Source organism: Meleagris gallopavo, chromosome 5, assembly GCF_000146605.3.
Source record: "Meleagris gallopavo isolate NT-WF06-2002-E0010 breed Aviagen turkey brand Nicholas breeding stock chromosome 5, Turkey_5.1, whole genome shotgun sequence".
Lineage (NCBI taxonomy): Eukaryota > Metazoa > Chordata > Aves > Galliformes > Phasianidae > Meleagris > Meleagris gallopavo.
Genome location: NC_015015.2, coordinates 5,023,382 through 5,050,245, shown reverse-complemented (window position 1 = coordinate 5,050,245; position 26,864 = coordinate 5,023,382). Strand labels below are relative to the sequence as shown.

Below are 26,864 nucleotides of genomic sequence, written 5' to 3'. Positions count from 1 at the left end.
GAGTTACACAGGAAGGACTTATTCTGTACCATTTCAGAATGTAAATGAGTCACAAGGAAAGAAGACAGCTGGAGGATGATGAAGGTAATGTGTGTTTTGCATGCATTTAGGTTTTACATGTGAGCATCACTGTTTATTATAATACTGCCTAGGGCTTTCATGACACTTCTCTGCAGCCCAGAGCCCTGTTATAAATAATAATACATGCATGGGTGCTCTTGCTAATATAGAGTCTGTTGGTTAGAAAACTATAGCAGAAAATATTCTGTCCCAGGGCTGTGATGTTGGCAGTCATCTGGGCAGACTTGGTTGAAGCCTGCTCTGGACTGAAGAGTCATGGAAACATACTCAATTATAGCATCTGCTTCAGTGCCATTAACTTGGGTGGCTTTTTTTCTTACATATAAAATAAGGGAAAGGTGCTGTTGATAGTCTGAAAGGTAGGTAAAAAGGAAAAAAGGTATCCTCATCTACTCTTCCATGAGCTCATGCTGTAGTTAGGCTGGGTGGTGTTGCATGGAAATGGTCACTGTGGTGAAATGGCACGCTGCTAATTTGTATTCCACTCAATATGACCATGCCCTGGTTGAGTTTGTGATCTCGAGAAATGTGGGCCTGACTAAGAATGGGGTCAGCACCCAGAACTTCAGGAGAACAAACTTCAGGCTGTTTGAGGAGCACCTGCATCCCTGGAGGTGTTCTTGGCCAGCTTGGATGGGCCTCTGGCAACCTCATCTAGTGGCTGGAACCTGATGATCCTTGAGGTGCCTCCCAACCTAAGTCATTCTATGATTCTATGATTTATTATTTACTTATGCTAAGACTAACAGGTAGAACTGTTTTCTTCTCTGCATTGCCTACCAGTCACTTAAGATGGGTTTAAACGTTCTCATGTAAACTGATTTCTTATTTTTCACAACATCGCTGACCAAAAATAGAATTGGAGAAGTGAATCTGTTACCATAATTCTCTTTCCACTCAGTACACTGTTTCTGCACCATTTTATGATCACAACAGGACATTTGGGGAGGCAAATGGGCAGAACAAGTTCTTTTGCTGTTGCAATTGGATTTGAAGATTTTACTGTGAATCTGAACATTTTATAACAGCAGTAAAGCTTGTAAGTCTTTTTGGATTCGAATATTAAAACGTGAAACAAACAGTGTGCCTTTAGGCTTTTTTTTTTTTCCAGCCCAGTGCTGGCTTTGGAAAAGTCCATGGTTAATTGCTTTGCTGTGTCTGGACTTCCAGCCTTTAACATTTCATGGCTCATTAGTGTAATCCAGACCTGTGCTTGTGCAGAGAGAACTTCATGTCAAATCACTGCAAAGCGAAGTATGGTAAAGAATTCATCTGTAATTTGGGAAGAGTTTGTTTGAGCTTGGAGGTCTTGGGAAACATTAAAAGGCACATGATGCTTAGCATCACTTTGGTGAGTTGATGTTATGGAATGACATGTTGACAGACTAATGAGGCCAGCCAGGAGCTTTGCCTCTTCTGGCAGAAAGCACTTGCAGCTCATTTCCTTATAGACCTGATTACAGAGTTCTCTCTACTTTGGCCCCAAGTCCATCTGCCAGGCTTCCAAAATGCCTTGTTATCATGATGTGGGTGCCGCTGAGGTTACTTGGGGAAGGCCAAGGCACTGTTTTGCAGGGTGGTGTTGGTACGTTACCTATTTACATGCTGAGTTACGTTCTGCTTAAAGGCATCCACAGCTTGTGTCTGATCAGCTGCCTGGCCACGCTTGAGCGAGGAGTTACGGTAGGGATATCCATTGGCTGATGATAGCTGGAAGGGGAAAAACGGAGTCAGCGGTGCCACTGTGGAAAGGGGGAAGCTGCAACAGAGGGAAAGGAGAGCCTGACAGCTTTGGTCTCCCTGGGTTCCTCTGCTGCCACATGCAGAGGCTGGAGAAATTAGCTGTAGGCTGTGCAGATCCTTCTGAAGAAGAGAAAGGAAAGGTGAAAGGAATGGTCCAGAGCACAAAACTCACCTCTTCTTGCAAGTGCCCAATGTCTATTTCCCAGGGAGCTCCGCGGAAGATTTCTATGGGTGGTTCCCAACCATTGCGGAATTTGGGGATGTAGGTAGGAATGTTTGCTTCTCGGGGCCATTCAGCCCTAGAATGTGAAGCAGGGAAGAAGTAGATGGTGAGAAAGTAACATCTGTCGGAAAGCCACCAGTACTGTGTGCCAGGGAGAGAGCCAAAGATGACGTAGCTGTAAAATCAAGCATCGCCTGCCTTAAGAGCCTGGGATTGCTGGTGAGATAACAGCTCTGTCCTCACCTGGATCTGGTCCATGCCTCTCCCAGGGAGTCCCAGAGGCTTATCTCTTTTGGTGTCAGGTGTCCTTTGAGGAAATCTGTGGCATCTTTAGAAAGAAGTGGATTGATGACAGACCTGGCAAGCTCAGGGCCACCACAGCTATTGATGATCTGAATTACAACACAGACACAGAGGAGTATGAGAGATTTTGCAGGAAAGGTTCAAAATATCATGAAAGAAATAGAAACCAGAGACAAAAATCAGTCACTCTAAGCATTTGGACTCCCTATGCCTGCCCACTCCAAAGAAAAAGGGTATACCTTCTCGACTGTATAAAGAAAGAACAGATAAATAAGGCAAATAATTCCCGACTAAATTCTCCAAAGGATACACGGGATGGCCTGACAGCCTAACAGCAGCTAATGTTTACATTAGCTGTCTCAAGAAACATCAGCCTAAATCTCTGCAGAAGTCTGAACAGTTCAAATGAATGCAATAGTTTTTCTTCTTGAGTCAACGAAACCTTAAAACCAGCCATTGCTGGAGAAAGTGCCACGCTGAAAAATGGAAAATCTCATGGTATTTCTGCATCACTTCTGGTTGCTTCTCTAGGTTGGATTCCTGCCTCTTCCTTTCAGTGCAAATATTGAGCCATGTTTACCCAAAGGTGAGATCAGGCAGATTCCCAACAAGAACCAAAGCTGGCTCACACTCTTCACAGTAAGTCTTTGTGAATGTGGTGGAAAGATTTGTATTTGCTTGGGTTTGTGCATTTAATTCAGGCTGGAAATCAGATCAGAAAGCAGGAACATACTGAGAAAACTTTGGAAGGTTCTGAGCAGCTTTCTGATTTCTCTGCACAATTTAGCTGCAAAAAAAATTAGAAATAAAAAGCAAATTCACAGCAACACCTATGAATTAGTTTTTACCAGTTCCAGTGGCCCAAATAGGAAATGCACCAACTCTGAAGCGCTTGGGTTCTGAATATGCTTTCTCAGTTTGGCCTGAAAAGATAAAAAGAAAAACTTTAATCCTAACCTGATTTTGGTTAGGATCCTATAACATGAGGGCGCATGATCCCTGATGATCACTGATTCCCCACTCGCCTTCTTGTTTGCCCCCAGTTTTTCTTTGCAGGCTTCTGGATATGTGGATAGCCAAGTCCAAGACCTGCACGTGGGGAGAGCTGTGGATGCATGGCTTTGGCCTTAGCAGGGTTCTGATTAATTCTCGTCCCAAGCACATATGAATATCTGCTTCTAAAAGAAAAGGTTGCATCTTTGTGTCCTGCCTCAGGCTTCTTTACAGTCTCTCTGGTTTCCTTACTGATAACTTTTCAGGAAGGATCTTGTTCACTGAGCAAGTTCAGAGCTGATGAAATTTCCTTCTGACTCATTACCCTCCTGGTCTCACATACTTGTCTAAGTATGGGAACATCTTTGTGCTCCAGCTTGTCATCTCCTTCTTAACACTTCCTGGTACAGCTCTTCGAGAGCAGGAACAGAGTAGGAGCTGGGAATCTGGGGGCAATGAGGGACACCTCATGAGCAGGGGCACAAATGGTTGGTATGGCATAGAGAGAAGGGAGGCACAGGCAGAAAAGCAGGTGGCTCCTTTCAGCTCAAAGTGCTGGCGAAATGGAGCCAGGTGCCCACTGTGTGTGCACCATGGCTCTGGCACATGCACAGGCAGTGGAAGGCACATGCCTTTTCCAATGGTGGACTTTAGGCTTCTAGTTTCAGTGCTTCTAGTTTCAGTTTAACAGCTTGGCTAAAGGAACATACACAAACCTCACGCAATGTTTGTTTTGTGTTTGCTTCTGGCAGAAGAATCTGAAATTCACACCTTTGTCCCTTGATAGTGCTTTCAGTACACATTTCACTGCAAATGCTTACTGCTGCAGTGAATCTGGCTGCCATGTGGCTGCCTGAGATGAAAACATCCACAGTGTCTTACCAAGAGGTTAAAAGCCAGTTTGGTTTTCTGGAAGCAGTCGATGAACTCAGCCTCGCTTGGGGGTCTTGCTCGAAGAGTCAGCATTCCCTCTTCAATGAGAACGTGGAGAGAAAGACAGTTTAATTAGCGTGTCCCTTTCTGGATGGCACTTCTGCTGGCATGCAGAAATCACAGCAATAACAGCCACTGAAAATCTATGGATTTTTCGAGAAGTCAGATCTCTGCACTAAGTCCCTAGAGTCCAGCAGGACTTTCCCAGTGGTGTACTGCAAACTGATTGCAGGACTGCACTGACTTAGCCTTGTGAGCTGAGGCTTCCCAACCTTACCTGTGCCCCCATGTTCCCCACCTGTTCTAGCTGCTGCACTGTACCTGCTGGGCCTTTCTTCTTGTTCTTCTTCCCTTTCTTCCTTTGGTTGAGCTGTTTGAATGCCTCTGCAGCCTTCTGAAGCCTGGCAACAAAGACTTCAATGTCATCCAGAGTGCAGTTCAGGATTTGCTGTGAGAACAGAAATGCAACAAACATAGGTGAGAAAGAGCCCAAACTGTGCACAGATGGGAAACAAGAATCCTAGGTCTTTACCTACTTCATTTCCTGAAAGACTGAAGTGTTCAGGCATAGAATTAGGCTGAGTTCATCCCTTTCCAAACACAAAGCTGTGCCTTGTTTTGCATGCTGCACTTACCAGTGTGATAACTGGCTCCTAGCTAATGGACCTCAAGAGAGGACTGTGCACTGGGGAGAACCCCTCTGAAACCAGCAAAGGAGATGGTAGCTAACCCAGCGATAAAGTTTTGCTTTTGTTCACCCTTCTGAGCAGTAGATACCAGTTTAAAAATGAATGAACTATGCATAAAATATCAGCTCATGGAGGAGCCCCTTGCTTCCTTCCTGTCTTCCCCTTTTCCTTCTGCCTTCTGTTCTTGTTACCAACCGTTTCTTTTTCAATCTTCTGTGCTAAGATGGCTCGGGACTCTTCATGGTCCTGGGAGGCAGAGCCTCGGCGTTCATAGTCTGCAGACAAGGAAGGGGAGAGAAAAAATATTTCTTACCATGGCAGGTTGAAGATGGGCTCCATCAAACACAGTGACCCAGGAGTGGTAACACCTGGCTGTGTTTGTTCATTCCTTCACTCTGAGAGCACCTCAGAAGCTCACAAAAGGCAGGAGGTGATCAAAGATGCCGATTAAATCTGCCATGAGTTGCAGCACCTGTGTCTGTATGCTGCCTGTTTTCAGATGGGAGCACTGGATAAATCATGGAGAGCAGCCAGCTACAGGCAGAGACCTGCGAGCCCCAGCTGCTGGGAGGCTCCCACTTGTTTGCCCTCAGTGCATCTATGCTATGCTAACTTAGGGCCACCGAGGAGCTCACCAATATTGCTGAGCATCCCACATATATAAGTGTTGTCAGAGCAACTCTGAGCCCTTTTTCTAACCCTGAGCTCCCCAAGAAAGAAGAAACAAGACCTGGAAATGAATGCAAGTATTGCCTGCTAGAAAGCAGCCTGTCAGGAATTCTGCATGATTGGTATTCAGGCAAGCCCCTGCAAAAATCAGCATTTTTGTGCCAACTTGCGTGCAGTCTCTCAAATGTTTTTAGCTGATATTTAAAAAGAACAAAATACAGGTGTTGAGAGATGGTCTGGCTCTGAATTATAAATCTTATTTTTGTTATGAACCAAAAATAGGCTCTCCATCCAGGAGGCTGGATCAACTGCTTGGCCTTGGATCCCAACCCAGTTAAATGAGTGTTTACTCTCATCAACTTGAATTTTCTTATTGTATTCTGATTACATACTTTCCTTGAAATTCACCCCAACTGGTACAACAGACTGTTTGCTGGTCATTTTAGTCAACTCCAGATTTTTATTTTTATTTATTTATTTATTCATTCTTCTTCCAGAGAAGGAGCTCATTTCTGTTTCTGGGAGCTTTTTTCTGTGACTGCTTTCTCCAAAGAGGACTACAAGTTTTCTCAAGGCAGCTCAAACTGAAGTCAGGATGACTTCGGAATAAGGTTTTAGAGGGGTGAATTCCAATCTGCCTTTCCACACTCAGCTCTAGAATTAAATGCAAATCACTCAGTTTCTGTGGGTGAAATGTGTGTTCTCTATGAAGCTAGCAAGGGCCAGGAATGTGCCTTTCTGACCAGGTCTGCACATTTTGATTTCACTGATCTGAGCTGTCATCATTCAGTTTGCTGAGGGCCTGTCACCTCTTTGGGTGCTTCACAGCACAGTGTAAAGACACTGGGTGGCAACAGTGGGAGTGAAATGACCCCAGGCTGTTTCAGGAAGGTTGTCTGCCCAGGCTGATGAGTCCCCACCCTCAGGAACAGACTCACTGAGCTCTCCCAGTACCTGGTTCATACTGGGCAGGAGGTGCCACCCGGTTCCTGTTCATGGCTTGGCCTCGCATGTCGTGCTGGATCGGGATGGGGGCTGGCCCTTGTGGTGGTGGGAGGATAGACTGTCTCTGCTTGATCTTCTCTTGGTTTGCCCTGCAAGTCGACAACACAGAACAACCCCGTCAGAGGATGCTGATCCTATTTCCAAGAGAACTCTGTGAATGCTGGAGCAGGGATGCGGTGCTGGGGGTGATGCTAAGTACACTGCGTACCTTGCCCCTTTGTCCTGAGTCTTCCAGTACTTACTTGAGTGTCTGTGGTCGTATTTTCTTCCCATGCTTGTGGTCTGCCAGGGCACTTTCTATGTCTTCGTGAACCATCTCCGCCTCAAAGATAAAATTGGAATGTTTTACTACAGGGCTGTGCTTTGCAAAGCTTGAATTGAAGGCTCCAAGTGAGCAAGGGGAGAAGTGGCAGGCAGAGAGCTGGGACATATCTTGTTCTGTTTACGAGATTGCTTGGCCTTGGGGTGGTCTGCAGCCAGACATCACTGACTGCAACATAGGAGAGCCTTTAGAGGGCAGTGTCAAGGCACCAATATCTGGGCAAACCTTTAGGGTGGCTCACAGTTCCCACTGACTACCATCATTGCCTGCACAATCCACATCTTTGTTTGAACAAGGGAGTACAAAGCCATGCTGCATACTGATATATCCACGCAGGTGGCACTCCTCCTCCCCACCTCACCCGAACCAGTCTGTAAGCCGTTGACAGCCTTGCAGGTTACTTAGTGCAGGTTCCACTGTCTCACATGGCCCAGAAGGGTTTTGGGGGGCCACAGCAGCCCCATTTCCCATCACATCCCAATGGCGAAGAAGGCTCTGCTCACCTCCACCTCATCGCAGTTGAAGAAGTGGATGTCAGGTTTGTGCTGTTCCGAATCCTGGCACACCAGGAGGAGGATGGAGGAATAGCGCATCTGATTGAGCACCGTCTGGCAGTGCTGGACAGTCGGCAGTGGGAAGTCCTCCAGCTCCTCCTGGGAAAGAAGAAGGAATGGGTTGGGCTTGAAGAGAGAGACCTGTCAGAGCTTATGCTCTGGGATTTCCTTGACCCATCAAACATGCTTGTTACCATCTGCAAAGAGCCTGGGGCTATGGAGAACTGGGAGAGGGATGGATGCCAAACATCTCCTCAATCTCAAACAACTTGAGTTCTCTTGCTCACTGTGAACCATGATGTACTCTACCTGCATCAGCCACTTGCCGTGCATTCCAGCAGAGCACTGAGAAGAAAGATGCCTTCTGGATGATAGCAGTGAGCAGCTTGCCCTTCCGCTGACTCTTTGGATGAGATGGTGCAAACACTTTTTAGTTTTTAATTGCTAAAACCAGAGCAGCACCACCCTTCTCCAGCTGTCTGGATGTGGCACAGTTTTCAGGCAGGGGATCCTGCATGTTGTTATAATACCAGTAACAAGTTCTTCCCTCTCTGCTCATGTGTAATATATAGGTCTCGGTGGACCTGCAAGTCTGCATCACTTGCACGGAAAACAGTTACACTGTTTGCTTTGGGCACAGTTCAAGGTACCTTCTATGTGGACTATCTGTGCTCTGGAGCCACAAATAAATCAACCCACACCTGCTTAGCCTTCCAATTAGTCAACCAGCCCCTGCAAAGTCTGAAGTGGATTTTGATAGTGATTCACCCATGTGAATTTCCTTACAAATGGTTTCCCTAAGTAGAATCCCCTATGTTAACCTCTGGCTACCTGTGACTCGCAGTCTAGCAGGCGGATGGATTTGTCATTCACTTGCAGCAGCATCTCCTGTGTCCAAATTTTCTCCTTGGAGTTGAGCAATAGGAGTTTTCGGATGGCATCATCCACTGTCACGATGGACTCACTCTTGTCCATGATGAAGGTGGCCAAGTGCTGAAGTTGAGAGGAAAAGGGGAGAAAACAGGTAAAAAAGCTTCGATGGGTGTATTGTAAGTCACTGATAAAACCATCTCTGGAAGTTTGGACAGTTATTTGTTCTTTGCACAGGCTCAACAGAGTCGCTGTGCAAAGTGTGCATTCTGGTTGTTAGTACCAGACATGACTGCACTTGCATGCTTTCCCAGCCCTGTTCTGTGTCCTGAAGCAATGATCCATTACACTTGGCATTGAATTTATACAGACTTGTGTAATCGAGTGGCATCTGCAGGCTTTTGACTGCTGGCAGGGCTCCATGCGAGGGGAATCTCAGCAGGGTAGGGCAGGAGGGAATAACAGAAAGGAGAAGCATCTGCTCTTTGTTGTCTTTAGTACAGGAGTGAGTTTTGCCTGGCTTTTCTCCCTCTGGCCTCTTGTTTTCACGCCTTCTCCCAGTGATTGGTTATAACCATTTCAGAGATCAGGTAGAAGCTCTTTGTTACAGAGATGATGTATCAGGGCTTGGATGGGCCCAGAGTATCCACGGCACCAGAGCCTTGGGTGGCCCTGTTGAAGCATGGGTGAGAACTATCATTGCAATTGGTTCCATAAAGGATGTGTATGCAAAGGGAAAAAGCTCAGATTGAAAACACTGACAGCCCTAGGAGGATGAAAGAGTTGAGTTTTTAATCAACATTAGGGATGGAGGGAATTTGTGGTTATCAATTCCTTGCTAAGGTGATTGCTGGATAATTCACAAAGACTGGATAGATCAGAGAAGAGGACAAACACTGCAGAACTTAAGTGATGGCCCAGTTCTGTGCTCACAAAGCAAAGGTATAGGGTGAGGCACTATCTAAATAAAACTTCTGGCAGGTATGTGAGCAGCTAAAGCTGAGATTAGCCGTGCCATCAGATATGAAGAACGTGCTTGAGTATGTGTTACTGTAATTGTAAAATGCTGCACGAAAAGCTATTTGCAAAGTCAATATTACCCACACAGAGATGCCAAACCCTCTGCCTTCTGAGCAGTGAGGAGAATTGCTTTATACCTGCTGACAGGCATTCTTATCTGCTCTATTATGCTGGGTTTACAATCTTCATAAATTCCTTAGTTATGTACTGTTAAATAAGTTAATTTTCAGGGAGCCAAAGCTACTTCTCCATCTCAGACTCATTAAAGTATTTTTCCTTTCCCTTTTCTTTAGATAATGCCAGAGTGGGGGGAATAGAGGCTTGTTCTTATCTTTATCTGATTAAACCCCCCTATCCAGAGGGAGAATCTAATGCTAACTTTCCTAAGAATGGGCTTCCACTTTTTAAGTTTGATCAACTTATAGATTACTTAAGGGTATTAAATGCCTCTTCCTGCCTCACTGCCTGCCACTGAAGCCCTGTTTGCTTTGGTCAAAGTTCAAGGCAGAAATCATGAATGAGTGGCACATGGCATAAGGAATGAAGAATTCATGTACGTGTCACTGTTTGAAGTTCCTTCTCTGGGTCCATGAGTGATTCTATTTGGCAGGGCTCAGTGATGGGGATGGTTGGCTGGGCCTTAAACCAGAGAAAAGGGGATCCTTCCCACCATCTGTGAACCTCATGAGCCTCTTTTCTTGCCTTGCCAGCTTTCAGTGCCAAGTGAGCCAGCTGTCCCCAGCCAGGTGGAGCTCCTGCTGGTTGGCAGCCGCACAGGCTGGCTTCCTACCTCATGTAGATGTCTGTGACACTGGAAGCTGAATTTGGCTGAACGCCTGTCATGGATGAAGGGTTTTGAATTACTTGAGAGGACACACTTGTTGAGGGAGAGCTGAAAAATGATAGTTGATGTGCTCTGTGTGGTTAGGGCAGGTGAGTTCCTCTAACCACCATGGTCAGCAGGAAGGGTTTGAAGCACAGAGTGGTAAGAGGGACAACAGCTCCCACTGCTCTCCTTCAAATGTAGAGGAGGATGAGGACAACAGTTTCTCAGTTTCCCCTTTCTTCATGCTGAATTTCCCTTTTTTTACATCTTTTTTTCTCCATTCTTCATTCCCTCATTACTCTATATTTCAATTTGCCAGATCTCGATCATTCATTTTTTTGATAAACGATGGCTCTGCATGGCATTTCCAATTTTAATTTAAAATAGAAGAGAGATCCATTGTTAATTAAACCAAATTCACATCATTTAATGATTGTTTTTTGTCCTCCCTTCCCATCAATCCTTTTGCATTTCATAGCTATAATGGCCAAATGTGTCCAGCTGAATAAGTGCTGGCTTCACAGCAAGACCTGAAGGACAAATGGAAGATTGTCAAGCATCTTTGCTGTCTGCCTCTCCCAGGATGTAGAAAGCAATGCTTGCATATTGTTAAGTAGGTTACCAGCTGCTCTTTGACCTAACAAAGCTCCGGGAAAAGCGAAATATTTCATTACCAGCATCTATCACTTATACAGGCCTTGCAGTCCCATAAAAGTTAATTGCATGCTCACCTGTACATGGTACTGTGAAGTCTCATGCATAATGATATTGGAATTGGAGTATTTTTTCCTTTGTTCTAGGAAAAAAAAAAAAGAGAGAGAGAGAGAATGCCTTTAGTTTAAAGGCTGTTTATCAGTGTATTCAGGTCTGAGAATTACAGTTTTCACACAGGGGTGCTACTGTCCAGGCTTCCTGTTCCAGAGTGCTGAGAATCAAAGACAGCCACTTCTGCCACAAAGTACCAACTTAGTGTGCTGGATACACATTCAAGTTGTATCCCAGAATGGCACTGATAATTCAATTCCTGCACTTTTTAAACCTTGTATAAAAAGCCTTAGACAGCAAATGACCAGGGAAGGTGTCAGAAGAGCAGCTTGCAAAGGCTGCATCCCATCAGCCTGGACATAACAGCCCTTTTAGATGGCCTCTGGAAGAAACCCTCTGCAGCACTGTGACACTGCTAGTTTGCTTTCTTGCATTTCCTGGCAATGAGAAGGGCTGTAGGGATCAAGGCCAGCCAGCCAGAACCTGCCTGGAACAATATTTTTATGAGGCAACAAACCTTTATTGCTTCCCGCATTTCTCACTGGCAAACAGCAGCAAGAAGCAATTGGAAAAAATACTGCTTGCATTTGCAAGAGGCTATGGAATATAATCCTAGAAAAATCGACCTTGTCAGCTTTTAGTCACTGGTTAATGGTATGTGTCCATTCTGTATGTATGCTTTGTGTGCCTGGCAGAGGAGTGATTACCTGGGCTCAGAGTGAACTGAACTGAAAACACCTTCCTCACCAGCAGAGGACATCTTCTAACCTCTCGTTTGCTTAGAAAATGTAACTGTAGCTCTGTGTGTTGTCATGGGTTCTCACGATCTGTTTACACTTTTTTACCCATCCTAAGCTAGAAATAACCTGTGTTAGGTTACCTTTCTGTCCTCTGCAGCAACCGTCACAGCCAGGAGGATCTCACAACGTTTTGATGGAAAAAAAAAAACCCAGAGACTTAGATGAAATATTGGTAGTATTTTTGTCAGCCTCCTGGTTGCTTCCAAACTGTGGAGTCTTTGCTTTAAGATCTACCAAGCCTGTCCTTGGCACCTGGTGTGATTTGGAGCCAGCCCACCTATGTTTGTTCACCCATTTGAGCTGAACAAGCTCACATCTCTCAAGTATTTGAGACTGTTGGTGTCCTGCTCAGAGCTCTCAGCCCATGCCCTGCCATGCTTGGGTCAAGGTCCATGGCTCCATTGCTTTGGGTTCCACCTCTTTAGCCTTTTCCTTGGACTCCTTGGTGTCTCTGATAAATGTTTACGCCTGCTTGGCTTCCATTGATGCAGGAGGTGCCTCTCCAGCCAGCAGGTGTCTCTCCAGAACAAGCACTGCCCCGAAGGGTTGCTTTCCTTGAGATTTGGGATTTTTACCTTTGCTAGGCTAGGGGAGCTTTTAGATCAAGCCCCTCTTTGTGCTTCTCCCTAGACACAGGGCTCTGTAGCAAAGCTGCCTGCAGATGTAGGAGCATCCTAAACATACAAACTGAGGCTCAGAGAGATGAAAACAAAAAGGGATGTTGGTGATTTCAGTCGAAGCCTGGCAAGGGTTGATAGATACAGCTTTCTAATGCATTTTATTTTTAAGCCTATGAGACATCTCATCAGCGTGGCAGGACACCTGTGTACTTTGCACCTTGCACCTGTATGCCTGTCACTGAAAACACAACAGTGTGCTTTGCTTCCACAGCTAATTCCTGGTAGCACCAAAGTGGCTGCTGTGGACAGGTAGGAACTATTTTCTGCTGGGCATGTTGGGGTATTGGCTGAGGCTCTGCCTTGCACACCAGGAGGACCTTTGGACACCTTGCACAGCTCCCAGCTCAGCCACAAGCTCCTGGAATGACCCTGAATATAGGAATTAATCTTCCAGCATGGCCACTTCCCCCCTTTGGCTTACACTGAGGGGTCAATGGCATTTTCAGTTTGCTGGGTGTTTTAATTGCAGCCTGCCCTACTTCAGATGTGGGGCAAGATCTGGGATAGGGCACACAGCAACGCATGTCTGTGGGGAGTTGTCTCTGATGTGAGGCACTTTTTTTTTCTCTGAGTAACCTCAATTTCCTCACAGAGCACTTCTCATGTAAATAGATGACACTAATGGAAATGAGAACACTGCGTCTTATGTGAGATGGAGACAGATCTCAATTTTGAGGCATCCCGACCTCTCCTTTTTGAAAAGAGTGGAAAAGGCTTTAGTGGTCAGACTGGAAACAAGACAGACAGTTCTTTACAGCGGGGTTGGCAGATGGCTCCAGCTCTGAAAGGACAGGTGTTGAGCAGCGTCAAGGGCTGGCAGATGGAGATGGAGTTCCATAAGAACCCTCTCAGCCTTTTCCAGGAGAGGTGCAAAACACTGCAATCTCCTTTCATTTTAATGCAGGAAGAAGCAAGGATTCAGGCTGTAAATTGCAAAATAGGCAATTGTAGGCCACCTCAACCTGAGAGGTTGTATGAAAGAACACTGGCACATTTCCTCCTGGTTCATCTGACACCACTCATGCTGGAAATGCTTTGCATTTCTACAGCACCTTGCAATGGAGAAGGCCCAGGAGAGGTGAGATGTCACCCAATCCATACTGAGTCTTCAGCAGGCAGGAAATTTGCATAATCCTCAACGATGAATAAGAGTGACAGAAATTTAAAGATGGTTTTCAGACGGCAGCCACTGTCAGAACTTATGGTGGAGGACTGCTGGATGCAGCACGGGCTGGATTGCAAAGAGCAGGATTGCTCCAGGACTGTGGCACGAGTACAGCAAACATCTGAAGGTGATAAAAGCTGGCGTGAGCCCCAGTGACCATTGCTGTACATTTTCTCTCCTACCTGCCAGGAGAGTCAAAGAGATGGGGAAACAATAGAGCTTTGTCCCTTGCTTTTTTGGTGTCAGGCAAGAAAAATCTCTTATAGCATGAAGATCATCATCCTTTCCTAAGCAGCTAGCTTTACTGTTGCCTCATACCTACAGGTGTGGGAGAAGCTGCAAAGCTATTCTCTAAAGAATGTTATCTGTCACCAATATCTTGCAGGCACACAGCACTACAGAAATGGTGTTTCCACCGGCACCAGAGGGCAGATGAGGAAATGGGAAATGCTAAGACCACTGCAGAGTGGATTTTACCCACTCAAAATGGGCTGAAAACTGGGTGCTCGACTGAACATCCAGTGACAACAGGCCAAAATACTGTTTGGAAGAGAGATCATCCTGCTTGGCTTTATGATAATGAGTGAAAGGATAGAACTGAGAAAAAAAAGTAGGATCAATACACATTCTGGAAGAACGATGTTATGGGAAGCCAAAGCACACTCTACGTGCCAGGTTCCCTCCCCATTTCCATGCAACGCCCTTTTCCCCACAAAGCTGGGCCACACTTCCCTCGATAGGGTGCTTTGTGCACACAGTAGATCAGTGGGATAAATAAACACAAACCATTCCTGCTGGTTTGTGGGAATTTGAGCACTCCTTTCCCCCGACTGACGGTGCTATGCTGGTCTGCACAAGGGTGCTGTGCGTCAGTTACATCAGAATCCAAAGGCTCAGGCCCAAAATGCTGTCTTTTTCCATCCATTACATTCTCATTGCTGCTATATACAAAAATGCACCCGTGCTCTTGGTGCACACCAGAGCCAAAGCCACTTGTGGTGCCAACAGGTGCCTCTGTGACAAATTTCTGTCACAGCAGGGCTGGGGAGGCTCCAACCTCTTCCTCCATGTACATCCTTCTCTGCTTAATTAGGGAGTTGTATCACACTGGATCCTCCCTCAACCTCCTCGTATCTCCTTGTATTTGCTTTCTGCTGTTGCTGGGCAGAAGGCTCCATAGAAAATGTGGGGGATGAACAACTCATCAATGAAACAGTCAGGAGGGAACCAAAGCATAACAACCCCAGGTTTGGGAGATGGGCTGGCAAGGCAAGAAAGAGCATGGCTGTTGCTGAGCATTTGGTCTCTACAGGAGCTGTCAGCACAGGACAGCAGGGACCACGAGCCAAGAAATGCAGTTATCCTGCAAGGATTTAGAAGGGAGCCAAGAGTCGTGACTGCCACTTTGCTTTGGAGCTCTGGTGAAGGACACATGTGAAGCAGAGGATCCCTGGCCTCTGTATCCATTGTAGCAGCTTAAGGAAAGTCCTGGTTGTTGCCTTCTGGAGTTTGCCAGTTTTTTATATTACCTATCTATTATCTAGCAGTGCACACGCTTTTTATAGTAACCTGCCCATGTAGCATGAGCTGGTCCTTCTGCCAAACCAACAGGTCAAGACACAGCCCTTTGGAGGAGAAATGAAACAGCAAATGCCTTGGAATGCTAATGGCAGTTATGCAGATTTGCCAGGCCTGCATTATAAAGCAGCCTTACGAAACAGCATCCCTTCCCGGAATCCCAGCAGGAGGCCAGATCTGATCTGGCAGCACCATCATGCATCTGCACTGTGCAGTTCTGCCCATCCCACAGGTTCCTGCTTAGCTATAAGAGGGAGATAGGTCTGCACAGACACAGAAGCATGTGGCAGTGCAAGGCTTCCTGCTAAGTGGGGAAAGCATGTCCTTTTGGGACGTGAAACTCATGAGTTGAATGAAAAGGCTCTCATTGATACTGGGGACAGCCAGGGGTATGAATGGACCTGGGCAGCACTGACAGCGTGCTGACAGCCAGCTGCTCTCAGGAGGCTGAATTCCTCCTCAACACGCCTAATAATTGCCACAAGCTGAAGCCCAATTGCTCACATTCCTCATTTAGTAGCTGAAGACACACTGCACTCCAGAAGAACAAATAAAAGCCTGACACAGCTTGAGGGTTGTGCAAGGCCTGCACGCACTAAGTAACACTGCCTGCTTGTGCCTGGCATGCCCAAGGGCTGCTCAGCAGAAGGTATTTGGGCTACTGAGAAGCTCGTGGGGAGAGGTATTCCCTTTTCCTTTAAAATCAAGGCTGGGTGGGATATGCCAGAGGTGGAAACGCCTCTTTGTCAACCCCTCAGCCATGCAGTTTTCCAACCAACAGCACTGTCTTGCGCTGAGCCACCGGTGAGTTTTGATGCAGGAGCCAACAGGAATGTTTGTTTCCTTCCTTTCTTCCAGTCCTGTTTCCAGTTGAAGTATTATATTTCCAGGCTTTAAGTGAAAACGGTCACCCACGAGGGTGGAGAGGAGCCACGTAATCTGAAGCTGGAATCTGGGGTGGGAAAGGGGATGTGAAGAAAGGCTGCTGAAGTTACACACAGAGGCAGACAAGGGAGCTATTCAAGGCTGGAGGTGGGGGAGAGGGGGAACCACTGCTTCAGGAGATCAGCAGATTGGTGTTGCTTGCTAGATTGGCACTGCTGTGGTATACAATGACCAGTACTAATGACCCCATTGTTGGCCGTTGTGCCCAGCCATCAGTTGTAAACACATATTTACAGTGCAGCTTTAGGAAATGGACTGTATCGAGTCCGTGTTTCTGTCTTTCTCCTTTTGAGGCTGTTCCTGAGCTGGCACAGCTCCTGTCTGTCATGGCATCTCACTGCATTGCCAGTTCACAGTGCGTTTGCCCAGCGCGCAAGTGAGAATGCAGGAGAGCAGACAGCAAGGAGGTCTCGATGTAGGAGACACAAGAGCCCTATGGAGACCACAGAATCACAGAATCACAGAACTGTGGGGGTTGGAAGGGACCTCCAGAGATCATGGAGTCCAATCCCCCTGCCAAAGCAGGTTCCCTACACCAGGTCGCACAGGTAGGCGTCCAGGCGAGACTTGAATATCTCCAGAGAAGGAGACTCCACAACCTCCCTGGGCAGCCTGTTCCAGTGCTCCGTCACCCTCACCGTAAAGAAGTTCTTACGCACATTTGTGCGGACCAGGAGCTGCTTTGTGACCATTAAACACAACTCACTCCTTCACCACCAGCCTCTTGGTGCAGCCCCTCTCCCCATGGCTCCCCAGGCAGATGATACCCATCCCAGAGCCACACTGTCCTGGTATGAGCAGCTCCTGTCTTTGTATTAGCATCCCGTGTTCTGTTACAGCCCCAGAGCCTTTCTTAAGTTACAGGAGGTGTGCAGTGTCAAGTGATCACACCTCACAGACTGAAGCTTTTCAAGTCTGTGTTTCTGTAGCCTAACACACACTAGTGGCCATTTCCCAGCCCTGTGTGCACCACGTTTGGGTCTTTCCCAGCAACGTGTGTCAGGCAGCTCGGAGCTAGCTCTTGGCAGGGCACTGGGAAGCAGTCGAGCATTACACAGATGGACACAGCACAGAAGTGAGCCCCGTGTGAAGTCATCTTTAAACTCCCCTTGGCTCCACGCACTTTCTCACAGTTACAGTACACAGCCCTCCATGAGAAACAGCATGACCCAGCCATCCACGAAAGCAGCTCAGATGTCCTCCTGGCGACCACCCCAGAAAGGGGTGGCAAGCTGTGGCAAACGCTGTGCTTCCTTCCCAACTCTTCCCTTTGCTCCTCCTGTCACACTCATCTCCCCCTGCTGTCTTCCAGCTAGGTTCAGGGCACATACCAGTAAGCAGAGAAGCAGCTTAATTTATTTATGGTATGCATTAACATTTATTCAGCTGCTTGCTGTGCGTCGGGTACGGTGGCAACCTGATAGGTGCCAGCCATTCCCCCTGCTCTCTCTATATGAGCAGCAGTCATGGACTCTTCCAGAATATGGAGCTGAGCAAATGTGATGCGGTTTAGCAAAGGGGAGTGGGAAGGATGAGCATCTGCTGTCACGGCAGCCAGGCAGCTCCATGGCTGAACGCTCTAGGATTCTGGTAGGGCTGGAGATGGGGGAAGATGTCTCAGGGCTTTAGGCCATTTTTGTGCAGAGTTCCCTGGTGATTTGGATCTTTCTACATCTCTCTGTGCTCACCGCAGTGAAAAAGACACCAGCTGTGGCAGGAGGACAACCACCCTCCCCACCTCTGGGCCACCGCTCTCACCTCTGTGAACCAACATGGGTAGAATCACTGAGGTTGGAAAAGACCCTTCAGGTTATCAAGCCTACTGCTAACTTACATCTCTAAGCATGACATCTGTGCATCTCATAAATATCCCCAGGAATGGGGACTCCACTGCCTCCCTGTGCATCCTGTTCCAATGTCTGACAGCTCATTCCATGAAGAAATTCTTCCTCATATCCAATCTAAACCTCCCCAGTCACAACTTGAGGCCGTTTCTTCCTTTAAAGTGCTGTGGATTTGGGGCTTGTTGTGCTCATTCTTGGAAGGCCCAGCAGTGTGCACAGGCTAAGGGTCCTGCCTGATTGCACAGGAGAAAAATGGAAATATAAGCTTCAAAATGTCCCTTAGCAGCACCACAATCACATAATCAAGGCCAGCTCAGGTTGATGTGATTTGTTTCATTATGAAACGTAATTCTCCCTGGAATTTTAGTTCTTGTCTGCCCTCCACCCCAGCTCCCAGCAGAAATTAATGCTGGAGGAGGGACAAAGCAAGTGGAAAGGGGACCCAAACATTTGAATGCTGCTTTCACACATGCTGAGTGCCCTTTGAAAAAGGAATGCTGAATCAGTGGGGCGTGCCCCACGTTCTGCAGGCAGAAACCCCACAGACGTGCTTGTGCATAGAAGCAGAGCCAACACCAGCTGCTGGTAAAGGGCTGCGTAGCTGGCGGGGGAATCAAGGGAGGTGATTTATTCCTCTCAAGGGTTTGGCCTCTGGCCTTACAATCCCCAGTTCAGGTTTGCTGGAATTTGGTGGGAGAGGTGTCCTGTTCTTGCTGACATTTGCTTTTGAGGTGTGTCCATAGAAAAAAAAAAATTAAAAGATGTATCTCTCTGTTGAAAATGACTTATTTGAGAAAGTGTGTTTGGTTTTAAAGCAGTTTGTTGGCTTTTTACTTTGCTGGCTTTTACACTGCTGGGCAGTCAGTGCTTGCTGGTCTCCTCTGCACAACTCAGTCCCACCCTGACACCCCAATAATTTGGAGCTTCTGTCAATGGGTGCTGACCTGAGCACCCACCCTGTTTCCCACACACTTTTCATCTCCCTGTTTCAGTTTTGCATCTCTGTATGGTTCTGCATTTACCTCTCAACTAACATCTCTCTGCCCCTGGTAAAAATTGTAGGAGCTTTCAGCACACAGCAAAGGAAGCGATTCTGTCAGAGGAGCAGGGGGAGCTTGTCTGAGCAGCCCTGTGTGCAGAGTGAAGCAGTTCCCAGACATTCCCACTCCTCCCTTCTCTCTTCTTTCTGTGCTTTTATCTCCAGACAAATGACTGATGCATCTCAGGCCTTCCCTTGGCAGCTGCTCATCATGCAGCATCGAGGTGACAGATACCTATGGTCAGTAACATTGAATTTCTCATCTACCTTTATTCCCACAGTTCACTTCTTGCAGCCACCCTCACTTCACAGCAGCAAAAGGAGCTGGCTGATCAAATACAAACTTTCTAACAAGGGGCTGCACAGCCAGTGAAAGTTCCAGCCAAGCAAACTGACAGCCAGAGGGTGGAAGATTGGGTTGAGCACAAGCACCCATCCCACCGATCCTGTTTCCAAAGAGCCGAAGGGCCCTGGAGTTGTCATGGTTCACTGAGTAGTTAACGGAGTATAATTATTAACCTGCTGAGGACAGTCTTTCTTTTGTTAGATTCTTTATCAAGTTATCTTGCTAACATAACCGGAGAGAATCTAGATGAGAGGAAGCAGTGCCCTGCATAGATTTGTCTGTCCTCACGGAACCACAGCCATGCCCAGCATGGGACACAGTAGCATAAAGTGCATGCTCCATACATAGGTGCAGACACGTGATGGACTGCTGACCTCAAATTCCCCAGCAATGGTGTCCAGACCTCCAAAGGTGCCCTTCCTAAAGGAAACCTGAGACAAACCAGCATGTTTGTGGACACCACTTACCATACAGGTCCTTTGCGCTCAGCTTGGAGGCTCCGTCCGCTTTGCCCACGCTGCCACTGCAAAAGAAGGAAGGCATAAATCAGCATCAACAGTGCAACTCCACAGCAATCCTGACGGAAACCAGCCCTGCTCTCATTGTCACATCCATTGAAGGTGCTGCCAGGTGAAGAGTTCTGCAGCTCCCTCTGCAACCCTAGCTGTTATCCACATGGCCTGTGTCATCAAACCCAATGGCTGGAAAGAAGAGCAGGACAGCCCATCCAGGCCTGTCCATGGTAGAGTTACCATTGCTCGCAGTGTCCCTGGGAGCACATCACTTCTGGAAGGGCTGTGTTAAGAATGGTGCTCCCAATGAGTTGTTATGGGGAGGAGGCCAGGGAAAAGGAGGCTGATCCTTGGAACTGAGTCCTCCTGAATCCAAGCAGTGTAAGCACCAAGGCTCAGGGCTCTTGTTCTTGGACACTTTTTAAATCTACTCCTTTAAAGCAAGCCCATAAGTACAGCCCATGTCCCGTGTGCAATTGTGGTAGGATGTAATTCTGTGTAAAACAGTTGAATTTTGGGGGTGTCAAGCTTCCAGGCATGGGTTACATCCCCTGTAAGGCCCACATCCCACGTGGTGTTAACACGTGAGGATCCAAGGAAGGATGAAACAAACCCTGTGCACTTAGGGGGAAAGATAGGACCACAAAGAGCATCCCCCTAGGCACTGGGAAGGAGTGCTGCCCACAGGATGGAGGGAGCCCGCCACGGAGATCCTTACTTTGTTGAGCCAGGGCTGCTGCTGAGGGATCCTTTGAGACTCATGCTGCTTCACAGGATGGGCAGCTTCAAAAGAAGCAGAGGAGACAAGGTTAGAAGTTAGAAAACAGCCTTCACACTCTCAGGTGATTTATTGGTGCACATGATGCCTTGACTCTGATTCGGGGTTCCCAAGCAGATGAGAGCAGCACAGTGGGGTTTTCTGGCCATTCACTGCCCCATGGCTCTGACCTGGGCTGAGATGAAGATGACATAACATTCCTGAAACCTATTTCCACCTCTCCTCTTTTGCCCGTCCCCTCCAGGCACTCCCAGACTTGGTGGTGCTCCAGCACATCCATTTTCTACTAAAGCAGCCTTGCCTATGGCTCTGCACAGACTTGATGAGGCCTTATTACTGTGATGGCTGGCTGCTTGGGAAGCATGCAGGCTTAGTTCAGAGAGATTTTACCTCTTTTGCAGTAAGAATTATCAATAAAAGTGCTTGAGAGAGATGCAAGCACAGCTCTGAAGGCAGAACTAGAAGGGGAAAAAGGCAGGGAAAATGAGATATAATAAAAACTCAGGACATTTCATATTGGGATCCAAGTTATTGACCTTAGCTCCATTGCACAGTTTGAAGGAAAAGCAAGAAAAAGTCTTCAATTTAATTTAAAAACTCAGGAGGCACTCGTGTGAAGGATGGGCACTCAGACCCTTTTTTTCATTCACATGGATCAGACCCCACTCACCTCATTCTAGGGTTGTCAGAACACACAGAGTTATAGAATCACAGAATTGTAGAATGTGGACCTTAAAGATCATAGAATCACAGAGTGCTTGGGTTTAAAGGGTCCTTAAAGATCACATAACCATAGAATGGCTGGGTTGGAAGACACCTAAAGATCATAGAACCACAGCATGGTTGGGTTGGAAGGGACTTTAAAGCCTTCCCAGCCCCAACACCTGCCATGGGCTGGTTGCTACCCACCAGGTCAGGCAGCCCAAAGCCCCATCCAGCCAGGCCTTGGGCACCTCCAGAGATGACATCCACAATTTCTCTGAGCAACGAATTCAAATGGCTTAAAAACACTCATCATTTATCTAAAGGAAGGTCTCACTCAGTGTCTTCAGTGAGAGCTCCTGCAGTGGGACCTTTGAAGGAGGGTGGCACATTCTGTGAGGCTGCTGTGTGCTGCCCTGTGATTTTTTTCTCAATTGAACTAAGGCTAGGTTGTATGCAATTCCTGGGGAATACTTCAGAGTCATCCCTGACGTCTGGGATTTCCCCACTGAGGCTGCCTGTGTGCTGCAGGGCTTGTATCATCGGTAGAGCTGCCCTGGCTTCCTCACGTATCCGGTTTTATTCCTGGTGTTGGAAGAGCTCACTTGTGGTATTTTGCTCTGTGCATTTTACCCTGAGGTCAGGGCAGATATGCAGCTTTCTCACTGCACAAGTGCCAGAGAGATGTGTTTTGTGGCAAGACAGACTCTCTAGGGGGCCCCTATCATGTTTTGGGCTCAGCCTTACAGCTTCCAGCCTGCCTTGTATCACAGCAACACTCCTCAGTGCTGAGGCACCGGCAGGAATTGCTTCCAAGCACATTAAATTCCCCAACTTCATTTATTTTGGTAGACACAAAAGCCCCCCTCTCCCCGCCATGTGCATGTGGATATTAATTCTACAGATGTTAGAATCGATACTTGGTGTTCTGCCAGCCTCTCTGTGCGTAATGAAACCTGTCCCTGCTCCCAGGCTTGGGTACCTGTGAATTTTTCCTCTGTTAATAGCTGTCTGCTGGTTTCCTCTTACAGTCCTCAAATGGTTCCTATCTCTCAAATCTCTCTGTACATTAGCATGAGATACTAGAAAAGGGAACGTGCTCTAATAAACTCACCTCTCTTCTGTTTACTTGCCTGAGCACTATAGTCCTGTGGCTAACGATGAGAGCTGGGAATGTTTCTGCTTATTAATGTAATATTTCTGGCTCCCTTTCACTTACTGCCCCAGGGCCGTGTCCTTAATGGACTGAAATCCAGGTTACTCCAGCATGCAAGGGTTGCTGAATTTGGCTGGTGGAGTTCAGAGCTTCCTCTCAGACCTCAGATAAGAAAAAACAGCAGGAACAAAGGATGCCAGGCAGAAGATGAAATGCATCAGCACTGCTGATTTCAGCAAGAGGCTGATTGCATATTGCTCCTTTGGACACACAAAGTGATTCTTGCTTCATCTCCGTGGTCATAATACATTAAACTCCAATGGATCTTTCCCTTTGCCATCACTGTTGAAAGGCTGCCCTCACTTCCAGGGTGTCTGCATCCCAACTGGGGCACAAAACAAAGCCAGCAGGTCCTTACACCAATGAGTTCCCTGCTTTTTACTTATTAGTGCTATTTTCAGTATATAACCTTTGCCTGGTTCTTACTGGTGCTGTGAGGACCACATTCAAACTTGTCTTAATTGAAAGGAGGGCGTGGTGTGTGGATGGCCAAGTCAAACTGGGACGCAGCCTCATGCCACATCTTTTAATTCCATTTAAATTGTCTGATATTAATTGAATCCTGGCTGGCAGACTGGGGGAGGACACTCTTCTGAGCGGTTGGAGCCTTTCTAATTACTCCGTGAAACTGAGAGACAGCCAGACTTGAGTAAGAGGAAGAACGAGCTGAGAGAGCTGCACCTCCTGAAGAGCACTGGCAGTCTGCAACTTCAGATGTGCCCATCCAATCTAGCTTTGATGACATCCCCCCCTTTCTATTGTATCAACTATGCCACTCAGCTTGGTGTCACCTGCAAACTTGCTGAGGGTACACTCAATCCCACTGTCATTGATAAAGATATTGAAGAGCACTGGTCCCAGGATGGACCCTGGGGAGCACCACTTGTGACTGACCCCCATCTGGACATAGAGCTGTTGTTGATACAACCCTCCAGCTACAGCCAACCAACCAATTATTTACCCACTGAATATTCCAGCCTTCAACTCCATATCTCTCCAACTTAGGGATAAGGATGTGGTGTGGGACCATGTCAAAGGTCCTGCACAAGTAGAGATAGGTGACATCAGTTGTCCTCTTTTGTCCACCAATGCCATCACTTCATCATCAAAGGCCACCAGATTGGTCAGGCACAATCTGCTCTTGGAGATGCCATGCTGGCTGTCATAGATCACCTCCTCATCTCTCATGTGCCTTACCATCTCTTCCAGGATGATCCACTTCATGACTTTCCCAGGCACAGAGATGAGGCTCACTGGCCAGTAGTTCCCTGGGTCTTCCTTTCACCCTTTCTTGAAAATGGGAATGATTTTTCCCCTTTTTCCACTCATAGGGGACTTTGACACCTATGACTTTCCAGATATAATGTGTGTGAGTGGCTCAACAACCACGTCAGCCAGCTCCTTCAGGACCCTGGGATGCATCAACCATTCATCCATCTTCACCATACCCACTAAACCATGTCCCTAAATAGAATCCTAGAGTCATTAAGGTTGGAAAAGATCTCTAAGATCATCAAGTCTGACCATCAGCACATATTGCCATGCCCACTAAACCACATCCCTCAGTGCCACTCTACATGCTTCCTAAACACCTCCAGGGATGGTGACTCCACCTCTTCCCTGAAGCAACACTGAGGGTGAAGTATCATGCTTTGAAGCAAAGGAAGTCTCCCTCCCTGACTTTCCGGACATCCTTGAAGGTCAGATATCCTCCCAAAGACGCACGCAGAGTCATGACAGGAGCCTGTCATTGTTGTCTGTGCTACACTTCTGTACGTTCCTAGTAAATGGAAGAAAGCCATGCATTGTTTAGGCTTTCTCCGAGTCTTTGAAGAGGAGGCGCAGCCCTGCAAGAGTGGAAAAGCTGTAAGGGAAAGAATAACAACTCTCTTCTGTGTGGGCTGATTCTTTGATTGCCATTCATCCTTTTTATCAGCAATACTTTCCATTCATCTGCTGTGATCATATATTATTTTTGTTCTCAAGCAAATGGAAAGGAGTTGTGAGAAATTCTGAACTCTGGGTGAAGACTGGATAACTTGAAAACTGGAAATTCTCGTGTATCATTAATCAATGTGAACCAAAAAGGAGTCACATAAGTTTGATATCCATAGCCTAAAGCCATTGGACTGCAAAGGGTCCTCTCACATCCCGTCAAGCCAACCTAAAGGTGCTGGTGGTGAGAATGGCTTTACTGTGACAGCAGTGAAATATATGTGATGGAGACGCTGCCCCAGGGTCCTGTCTGGGCCTGGAGCACAGATCATGGAGACAACTGGATACGCCAGGCAGAAATGCTAGATTAGCAAAAGCCTCAGCAAGTAACATAAAGCCTGGCTTTGAAACATTAGCTGTGTGCCCACACGATGTTATCTTTTAAACTTCCCAGGACAACAAAGCACCGTCTGTTAGGGTTGTTGGGTGTTTTTGCAAGGGAATGTCACACTGACAAAAGCTGTTTGATGGACTGTCCTGCAAAGCTCAGCCCTCTTGTATGCACCAGATCAGGGGGAGGACAGGCACCATGATACATGTATCCTGCCCTGCTTGGCTTGTCCACAAAACAGGCAGCCCCTGAGGGTATCCTTCCAGCTCCCTGCATGCCAGTAGAGGATTGAAAGATACAAACAGACAGAAAATGCTGCACCCCACGTGGATCCTCTAACAAAACACCTTTGTGCTGTTGGCTCTGTGCATACCTGACAGAGAGAAATTCACCCAATCTATTTCAGGTCTGTAGAATGCTTGTGAGGTATGCCCCGCGACCTGAGAATGTAACCTGGGTTTCCTGTGTCCTAGCCCACATCCCAATGATGAAATCACCCTTCTCTTGCTTTTAATTACCTTACTGGCCCTGCCAGTAAGGATGCCTCCTGTCAGGGCTCACTGAAAGGAACTCAAACCTGCTTGGTGGGGGTCTCTTCTGAGTGCACACACTCCTAACAAAACCAGTGTTTGTGCTAGCCAGATAGCATCTTTCAAACCAAACCTTGCAAGTCATAGTGGTTCAGTGAACTCCATGGCCTTAACCTGGTTGAAAAGGGGAAAACATCCAATTGATACTGGATAGTCTGGTGGGATTCATCTCCCCATTCCCATCTGTGCTCTTTGAGATGCTTTGAAAAGCATCTCAAGTCTTGTTGCCCCTTTTTTCTTCCCTCCCACCTTTAAATTTGTCTTCACAGCAGTGGAGGCACTAGGATTACGGGTTGCTTTGGGAAGATGCCAGCTCCAGATGAAGAGGTGAGCCTGAATGGGTGTGTAGGGTCAGGTTGTGCACAGCACATGAGGTGCTACGGTCGGTAGGGTGACAGGCGGTGGGTACAACCTGTGGGATGTTGGGAAGGAATACTCCCTGCTCTGCCCATGGAATTTTACCATTGCAGAGATTCTCCAGAACACCTCTTGCAGACTGAGGCACCTCACATCTACAGCCACCCCTCTGCCAGCTTTGATGGGCCCCACATTTAATAGCATCTCCCCCCTCCTGTGCCGTGCCCTTCTGCGCTCTGCAGAGAACCATGATGAGATTTTTACCCATCACACCCAATGCCTTATTCTCTAACCTCCTCAGGAACAACAATTTGTGCTTAAAATATATTTCCTGAGAAAACAGGCAGGATTCCAGCAGGAAGAGGGGAACACCCAAGTTGGGCTTGGCACCAGTGGTCCCTGGGCTCATGCTGCGCCTACTATGGAGCCAGCAAGAGTAGTGCTTGAGGCTCTTTGCTCAGGCTGAACCAAACTGGGAGTTCTTCTGCTACTGCCAGCAGGTAAAACACCCCAAAGCAAGTCTAGACAGTGCCTTGCTCTATAAATATCCAGCGAAAATGCAAAACTAGCCGCAATCTCCAAGATCTTTGGGAAAAAGAATTGGAAACAACTCCACTGCCCCTCTGAAAGAAGTGTAGGCAGAGTCTCTGTGCTGAGTCACTGCTCCTGAATTTACACTTTTCCTCTCTGTTGCAGGAGCCCCACGGAAGCCGAGGGAAAACATGGAGCAGGTCTGGGCTTGCAGTGTCTGCACAGCCTCCCTCTCGCTGCAGGCACCATGCAGAGCGTGCACCATGCCTGGGCTGCAGCTTAGCGAGCCTGAGAATCCAGCCCAGAAACAGCCTGCCAAGTATTTACTGATGCTTTTGGAAACACGGAAGAAGGCGGATGAGTGCTTGTTGCATGAAAGCTCTTTATAATGATGTAAATGAAAAGATCCTGGCTCAAAACAATCCAAATGGGAGAAAGCATGATGTGAATCCCAGGAAG

The 26,864-nt window shown here is 47.2% G+C and overlaps 1 protein-coding gene and 1 long non-coding RNA gene across 3 annotated transcripts in view; one reads left to right on the top strand and one right to left on the bottom strand.

Annotated features, from left to right (window-relative positions):
• Positions 1 to 26,827, top strand: LOC116216645. The gene is made up of 2 exons (XR_004159804.1): positions 1 to 84; positions 26,571 to 26,827. It is a non-coding gene; the product is annotated as an uncharacterized LOC116216645 (long non-coding RNA).
• Positions 1 to 26,864, bottom strand: part of EPS8L2 (EPS8 like 2) — a 39,923-nt gene that overhangs the window by 5,562 nt on the left and 7,497 nt on the right. Inside the window, exons 2-15 of one of the 2 annotated variants that reach the window (XM_010710829.3) lie at positions 20,624 to 20,688; positions 19,861 to 19,916; positions 10,963 to 11,027; positions 8,347 to 8,508; positions 7,465 to 7,614; positions 6,882 to 6,961; positions 6,589 to 6,728; positions 5,161 to 5,240; positions 4,598 to 4,724; positions 4,226 to 4,314; positions 3,199 to 3,273; positions 2,291 to 2,439; positions 1,997 to 2,123; positions 1,676 to 1,791 (exon numbers count right to left, since the gene is read on the bottom strand). In XM_010710829.3, the coding sequence (XP_010709131.1) occupies positions 1,676 to 1,791; positions 1,997 to 2,123; positions 2,291 to 2,439; positions 3,199 to 3,273; positions 4,226 to 4,314; positions 4,598 to 4,724; positions 5,161 to 5,240; positions 6,589 to 6,728; positions 6,882 to 6,961; positions 7,465 to 7,614; positions 8,347 to 8,508; positions 10,963 to 11,027; positions 19,861 to 19,916; positions 20,624 to 20,667 (1,460 nt within the window). In that variant the 5' untranslated portion in view covers positions 20,668 to 20,688. Of the gene's footprint in view, positions 1 to 1,675; positions 1,792 to 1,996; positions 2,124 to 2,290; positions 2,440 to 3,198; positions 3,274 to 4,225; positions 4,315 to 4,597; positions 4,725 to 5,160; positions 5,241 to 6,588; positions 6,729 to 6,881; positions 6,962 to 7,464; positions 7,615 to 8,346; positions 8,509 to 10,962; positions 11,028 to 19,860; positions 19,917 to 20,623; positions 20,689 to 26,864 lie in introns of those variants that run through there. The other variant, XM_031553415.1, reaches the window with a different exon arrangement.